This window comes from Oryza glaberrima, chromosome 3, assembly GCF_000147395.1.
Source record: "Oryza glaberrima chromosome 3, OglaRS2, whole genome shotgun sequence".
Classification (NCBI taxonomy): Eukaryota; Viridiplantae; Streptophyta; class Magnoliopsida; order Poales; family Poaceae; genus Oryza; species Oryza glaberrima.
The window spans coordinates 10,979,227-10,986,635 of NC_068328.1; the positions used below are offsets into that span (position 1 = coordinate 10,979,227).

General features: G+C 40.3%; 1 protein-coding gene across 3 annotated transcripts; it reads right to left on the reverse strand.

Annotated features, from left to right (window-relative positions):
* Nucleotides 1–823: 823 nt before the first annotated feature.
* On the reverse strand, nucleotides 824–6,554 carry LOC127767035 (CBL-interacting protein kinase 31). 3 transcript variants are annotated; one of them, XM_052292237.1, is made up of 16 exons: nucleotides 4,670–4,783; nucleotides 4,387–4,534; nucleotides 4,115–4,291; nucleotides 3,698–3,760; nucleotides 3,519–3,590; nucleotides 3,293–3,400; nucleotides 3,131–3,211; nucleotides 2,984–3,037; nucleotides 2,755–2,880; nucleotides 2,585–2,674; nucleotides 2,169–2,291; nucleotides 1,964–2,074; nucleotides 1,706–1,819; nucleotides 1,511–1,567; nucleotides 1,357–1,431; nucleotides 824–1,265 (listed from the first exon to the last, which is right to left on the reverse strand). In XM_052292237.1, the coding sequence occupies exons 4-16, from the start codon at nucleotides 3,737–3,739 to the stop codon at nucleotides 1,182–1,184; spliced, it is 1,137 nt and encodes a 378-aa protein (XP_052148197.1). In that variant the 5' UTR covers nucleotides 3,740–3,760; nucleotides 4,115–4,291; nucleotides 4,387–4,534; nucleotides 4,670–4,783; the 3' UTR covers nucleotides 824–1,181. The 3 variants fall into 3 exon arrangements, with proteins under 3 accessions (XP_052148197.1, XP_052148196.1, XP_052148199.1); XM_052292236.1 differs by lacking the exons at nucleotides 4,115–4,291; nucleotides 4,387–4,534 and adding an exon at nucleotides 6,434–6,554 and having other exon boundaries at nucleotides 4,670–4,908; XM_052292239.1 differs by lacking the exon at nucleotides 4,387–4,534 and having other exon boundaries at nucleotides 4,115–4,243; nucleotides 4,670–4,809.
* Nucleotides 6,555–7,409: the final 855 nt, after the last annotated feature.

The following is a 7,409-nucleotide window of genomic DNA, read 5'->3' on the forward strand; positions in this document are numbered from 1 at the left end:
GGTGCACGTCTTAATGCACAATAGCGGCATCCCATTGCGCCCTCCCTGCGCGCGCCGCCATCCTTCCTCTCTAATGACGAGGACGATGACGCCTTCATGTCGTCATCACCCACCGTGGCCCTCTCCATGCCTTCCTGGCTTGCGGCTTTGAATGCTAGGCGGCTGGGCTGTTTGGGGTGGTGGTGGCGGGCCTCCCTCCACTCTGGGTCCTAGGAGGTCGCACAACCGGCCTAGGCCTAGGGTCGGCACTGGAAGGAAGAGAAGGGAAAAGAGATGGGTGATGAGGTGGGTTTCACTGCATTTATTTAATTTTTAGTCAAACACTCATTGACATGTGGGCCCTGCAGTTTTTTTCTAACTTTAATTGTCACGACAACGCCACGTAGGCATCACGTCAGCCAAAACCATTGTCCAAACCGCCTTAAGACTTTTATTTGTACTGGTTTTGGAAGTTGAGGGATGCATCATATCTAGTATTGCGATTCAGGAATGAATTTTAGACTTGACAACTAATTGAGAGACCTAAAGTAAACTTATTCCATTTCGAGCACACTGCTCAGCTCGAACTCATCGCAGAGCTAAAAGAGAACAAGAATCGAGCTACCGAGACGACGGAGCCAAGCAAACGTTGTTGGAATAAGTCCGTCCTACGTCCCTCAACTATAGGCCTGGCCGAGTTTGATTACATCCTTCAATCAACTGCAAAACCGTTTACTGTTTAAACATAATCAATTTACCTTCTTAAGTGGTTTTATTCTTCATGGCACTTTAAATGTTGAGAAAGTCTATATACCTAGTTTTACGGTTGAACCGTAGAAGAACGTGAATCAAACTCCGCCTATAGTTGACGGAGGAGGCTAGACTTATTCAAATGTTGTTTGAAACTCACAAACTGTCAGCCCGTTGCATTGCGGCATCTGATTGTGTCCCGTTACAACCTTCCGAGGCCACAGAATAAATGAACTAACACGGCGACAAGCTCATCCACAGCAGACATCGCGCCCGTTGTTTCATCGGAGCAGCCTACCTATCAACGAACCAACGAATCTTTCCCTCTCTTTTCTTCTTTCCTTTTTCTCTTGTTACAAAAACCTACTCTACGGCGAACACCCCATTGATGATGGCAGAGCAGCTATGTACACGAAGAACCGGTGCCCCGAAAGCCATGGCAAAAACCACGTTCACGCCGCGGCGCCGTTGCCTTCGACCTCGCCGTCGCACTTCCAGACCACGTCCTTGAGCTGGGTCGACAGGGTTCTGTAGAACTGTTGTTTCACAGCAGAATTGATTTTGGTTAAACTTGTCAGTAAATAGCAAGTTGGAAATAGCGAAATTTCCGGTGTCAAAGAATGGCACCTTTTGGAACTCCAGAGTGTCCCCCTTTGCCTTCTTGAGCTCAACCACATGTAAGGATGGAGCTACTTGGAAAACCTATTATTGGTCATAAATCTCAGTGAACAGTGGTTCCTTGATGTTTTCAGTATTTTGTTAGAATGGGGTTTCAACTTACCTCAGTTGCAACATTGAGATTGCCTTTTCTACCTGCTTTCAGGTTCTCCATACGCATCTGGAGTGAACAAACACAAACTTAGTAGGACTCGAGGTATGGAAGTCGGTTGTAAGAACTTTATTTCCTGATAACTTTTGATGTATGTGGGAGTAGTAAGAGAAGTTTCTCTGTGCACATAGTAGGCTATATGAATACCTTGTAATTTTTCTTTTGAATATCAAATCCAAGTGGCTTTGCAGCTTCTTCAATCTTGGTGATAATTTCTTTTGGAGGACATTGTGATGTGAATCTTGTCTCTCTTTTATACTCCTGTAACAATATTTGCACTAATAAGTCCACTGCAATGATAGTTTTTAAAATACTTCACAAAAACAAACTGGTTCTGAAAAATGGGGAACTATAATATTGAAAGGGTTATAATATACTTTACTAATTGGAGCAGAATTATCTGACCTTTTTTGCCTCGAACAAATTGTCCAGATTCAGCGCCTGATTCAGTGAAATGAGTTCAAACGCGTTCATAGAGGTAGGCTGATCTTCAGTTTCTTCTTTGACATGCCGGTCCTGTTAATCGGTAAATGTATAAAAAAAAAGTTAATCCTCTTATTCCTACCACAAGAAGCTGAATGTTTTGAAATAAATAGTCCAATTGACTCACTTCGGAGTCTCCAAAAGCAGCATCGACATCGTCAAAACTAGTTTCATATTTCTCGTCAAATACAGGCGGTTTGTAACCCTTTTTGAACCAAGGATCTTCCAGTATTTGAGAAATGGTGATCCTCTGCACAAAATTCAACAATGGCAGAAATCAGGTAAATTGGGGTTCAATGACTACTTTTTGGAATTGAAAAGGTTAACAGAACGACTCGGTTAAACAATAAAAGATGCAAGGTTGTAAACAAATTTCATTTCAATGTGAAAGATCCACCTAGTCATAGACGCATAAAACCACATTCATTCCACGACTGATTATTGCTTGCTCAAAATGCTTGTAGTTCTGTTTAGATATGTTTTAGCCTACTGTATATCTGAGTCCTTTGAGCAATAAGATCTCAAAATTTATACGAAGCTTACAGTTGTAGGGTTGGGATCCAGAATTCTGGTGATCAGCTTCTTAGCTCCAGTAGAAAACCAAGAGGGACAGGTAAACTGAGCTTCAGAGATCTGTGATCGAGAAGAGAGTAAGAAAAAATAATTGGCATTCACAAAACCTGGGTGTTTTGTATAGTTTTTGTATGTATTACCTTTTTATAAAGAGCAATGATGTTGTCATCCTCAAATGGTAAAAACCCAGCAAGCAGAACATAAAGGATTACCCCACAAGACCAGATATCTGCAGCTGCCCCATCATAGCCTCTGTCCTCAATCACCTACAGGAACAGATCAAACACTATGTTAGAAATGTTAATGTAGTGCCAATGTGCAATCAACATGTGTAATACTAATCTACTATGACAAGAAAAAAAAGATTACCTCTGGAGCAACATAATTAGGAGTTCCACATGTCGTGTGCAGCAAACCGTCCGCCTGTATAGGTGAATTCAATAATATCAGACCAGTGATAATTTAAAAGGCCAAACAAGAACAACAACGCAACTATTATTGAGAACATTATGATACCTTCACTTGCTCGGTTAAAGCACTCAAACCAAAGTCAGATACTTTCAGGTTTCCAGAAGCATCAAGCAGCAAATTTTCTAACTGAAAACGCATGTTAAAGATCAGCATATGCTCATAACAGTTGTTGCTCACTTGTTCATGATCAGGACGTTAAGCCTTTACCTTCAAGTCTCTGTGGTACACACCCCTACTGTGGCAGTAGTCAACTGCATTGATAAGTTGTTGAAAGTATTTTCGTGCTTCCTCCTCCTTCAACCTTCCATTAGTTGCCTTTGTAATTGGTATATAATGTCAGTTAAAATCAACATAACATGATAATATACCATGAATCAATATTCTGACATCGGGCAATCCTTTCATAAGTTTTAGATCTCAAATTGGCACTTACAATGATTTCAAAGAGCTCTCCTCCAGTAACATATTCCAGAACAATGAAAATTCTTGCTTTACTTCCCATGACCTGAGGTAGACATATTTTTCAGCCTAAGGTTATTACTGTTGGCATGAATAAACATATTTTTAAGAGGTTTGATAAATCATGAAGTGCAGGCCACTTTGTGACTTTACCTCGAACAGCCGAACAACATTAGGATGCTTTACTAACTTCATAGTACAAATTTCACGCCTAATCTGCATTGAATTTAGAATGGTATGAGCATAAAAATATCAAATAAATAATTTCTTCCTTTCAAAAATGTATATGTGATTTGTTCCTTGGAATTGCACATATGTAAAACTATACATTTGTGTTATGAGTTCTAACCACAACTTTTGCATCTGATGTTATTCTGTGTCTAAAATCTCTATGGTTAGAACAGTATAATGAAGAGCAAAGCCTATTCAATGGAATTGAGAACATGAACATCCATGTGGCATGGGCAAAACATTTCTTGAATTGTACAAAATGAGGTCCTTTCTTTTTACTTCAACTTTTCATAAAGTTGACAGCAATTAGAAACAGCACAAGGCACCAGGAGGACATACTGAGTTGGTAATATGACTTCAACTGGAAGATCACCATTTGGGTATATCTCGATGTCATGCAAATATGTACGTAGTCATGTGGACACGGAATCATTCTTAATTGAAGTTACATCTTCCTATGCTCCCATGCTGGCACGGCAACATCCAAGGAAGAAAATTTTTTCTTCAGTTTTGTTCCTTGATACAAAGATGCAAGTTGATTGTAGTAAATGTTGATGAAAGAAAATCACATATTTCAATTACACATGTGGTCAATTACGTAAGAAACATACATTTTTTTGGGAGGTAAACTTTGTTGACTATTACAAATGATGGTAAGATTGGCTGTATGGTTTACTGAAAGCGATATAGGAAACTTCGATTTTTGACCACTTTATTCCTAGTGGACTGTTTACCTCAAAAAAGGATATTCCTGGTGGACTGAATCACAGAGGTTAGTCTGATATATGAATTAAAGATATTGGACGAACACAGTGATTGATAAAAAAGCTGATGCAATGCCTTATAAGGGAATTGATTGAGAATTGCTCCAAAAAATAAATGCCTGAGAATGACCTGTTCAACCAATCTGTGCTTCTGAACCTTCTCCTTGTCAAGGATTTTGATAGCAACTGGTTCGTCATTTTCAGTGTTCTTCGCAAACCGGACCTTTGCAAAGGTTCCTTCTCCAATGGTGCGCCCGAGCTCATACTTCCCTACACGGCGCTTCACCTTTGGAGATAATGCAGCCCTCTTAGCCCTATACATCTTCCAACAAATGAAGGTTCCTAGGAACCTTCAAGTTATTCAAGTACCTGCAAGTATTCAATAAATCAGGCTATGAAAAGGATTTACTTAACATTGGACAATTAGACATTGAAATGTCAAGGAACAAAAGCCATAACTAAATCATGATATATGAGAGAAAATTCAGAGAAAATTGGGACAGCCTGACACAAAGTGTGTTGTCATATCTATCGCAAAAGGCAAGTGATATTACAACTTGAAAACCTGAACTATATATGGTGGCGAGCTAGATCTGATCACACAAACATGTGTTTTAGAATGGTGGCGAACTATATATGTGTTTTGGATCTGATCACTACAGTATCAGTGATACCGTATCACAGATGCAGCAGAAATCTTGAAGCAACTGTTCACATGGACAATTCTACAGAAGATGGGTATCAAGGACTCTCAATAGATCTCTTTAAAAAAAATGAAGAAAAAACTACGGAGAATACTGTATCCAGGTTGGTAGCAAGAATTGATTAAAACATCTTAGGAAGTTAGAACTGTTGAGAGTTCTTCAATAGACATACATACAGCTGATAGTAAAATTCACAATTTGACAAGCAATAGTATACATAGATTCACTAAGAACTAACAAGGAGTACCGGTACTCGGCATATCGACAAATTTAGTTATTCATCCTACTGTAATTTAATCATTCTATTTAAAAAACCGGAAGTACATTTCATGAAAAGAATATTCTTTCAGGAACCGGTCTGCCACAAGGAAAAAGGAAAAAAAGAAAGGAGAATGAGGTAGTCATTTGTAAATTCGAAATTTTAGTACCAGGAACAGTAAACAACACCTGATGAAAATATATAAAATGACCAAACAACTCCAAAACAGCGGTGCTAAATTAACTTTGACTTTATCCACATAAAAGATGGCAATGATTAATGACTGATGACAGAAGCTGAGCTGGAGATGCAGCATCTCTGAGAAAACGCACATGCAAGTGCAGCCGAAAGGCAAAAGGACCAGCACAAGGTTATCTTTTGGAATGACTGCATCACTACTAAAAACCTCAAGATCTGCAAAAAGTTCCCCGGCCTTTCGCAAGTAAAACATCGATAGCATCCGACAGAAGCACTGCCATATGTTCAATCATGCAAGTACATGAAAGACCGCATAGGGGAAATCACCAGTTGCCGAATGATGATATGCTATCAGATGGCACTTGTACAGAATCACTAGAATGCAAAACAAAATATCGTCCAAAGAAGAAAAAAAAAGCACTTGTACAGAAGTCCAGATATGTTTTGCTGAAAGAAAAAGGAAAAGCACGAGGATAACTGTTATCTGAAGGGCAAAGACATAATGAGCTGGAAATGCCGAGAACACGCATCCTTCACAGGACAACCGAAATGCAAAAGAAATACACACCAGCAAGCACCTAACTCTTCCCCCAACCCATCCAAAGCAAGCCAGAATCTCAGAAATTGTCCCAACAAGAAGGTCCTAACATCCCCAGAACGCAAAATTCAACCACCACAAAGCCATAGGAGATAGACAAATTCATTCAGGCTGAGAGACACCGATCAACCTTACCTTCAACTCAGAGACCAGCCGGAGCAGCAGCTGGACAGCAGATTCAGTTCTCTCAAGAACAGGAGGAAACTGAGCCAGGTTGGAGGAGCAGAGGAGGATGGAGGAGGGGGGGTGGTGGTAATAAGGGAGGGGGGGGGGGGGGGGTCAAGCATGGGGTGGGGTGGGGGGAGGATGACGTGTCACGTATCGCGGAGGCAGAGGTTAGCAGCGGCAACCCACCGGAAAAGGACAGCGAGGCGAGGCAGCAGCACAGGCAGATGTTTGTTCATTTGCTTTTCGCTTTGCAGGACTTTCATCGGCTCTTTCAGTTCTCAAAGGCTGCATGCCTGCATGGCACGATGATCCTATCTGGTCGCTGTTCTGGCATTTTCGACTGCTTGGTGAGAACCGAGAGGCAGCCACTTCTCTCACAGCGGGAAGCCACGAAGAACTCTGACAGTTTACAATGGCCTTCGCTAGTAAAGTTAATTAATTACTACCTTAAACTTCGTTCAGTTAACAGTCTTTCGAATCCTTACTGCATGCCGTTTCAATTATTACGGCAAAAGCTCAAAATCTTCAGATATCTATTTAGAACCAGTACGAGTTTCAAGTCGCATGCGTGGACAGTTTTTCATTCTAAGGGCAAGGTTAATAGTGTAGTTAATTGTTAGCTCCAAAATTGTACACGTGTTTATGATCTTTTACTTGTGCACAATTGGCTATACAGTTATTTTATTGTTTAATGAACCCAAGCTATTTCATCACATTCTTTTATGTACTACTCCCTCTGTCTTATAATATAAGGGATTTTGTGTGGATTTAACATATTCTAGTCTCTCTTTCTCCTTCGCAAACTAGTAGAATTATTGATGTGGAGTCCATAAATACATGCACCAGTATAGAACTTACCTTGGAGCATGTGTATAGTCAGTGGCAAAATAGTGTCGGCTCACAAGTCACAACCTCTTTCTACTTAGTCTGTGTTTAGTTCCAT

What these genes read in the sequence shown, in the direction of transcription:
- LOC127767035 (XM_052292236.1), bottom strand. Translation starts at nt 4,861, where the DNA reads ATGTATAGGGCTAAGAGGGCTGCATTATCTCCAAAGGTGAAGCGCCGT. An exon ending in ATGTTGTTCGGCTGTTCGAG is followed by an intron (nt 3,591 to 3,697) that starts GTAAAGTCACAA and finishes TGTCTACCTCAG; the next exon opens with GTCATGGGAAGTAAAGCAAG. An exon ending in CTGCTTTTGGAGACTCCGAA is followed by an intron (nt 2,075 to 2,168) that starts GTGAGTCAATTG and finishes ACCGATTAACAG; the next exon opens with GACCGGCATGTCAAAGAAGA.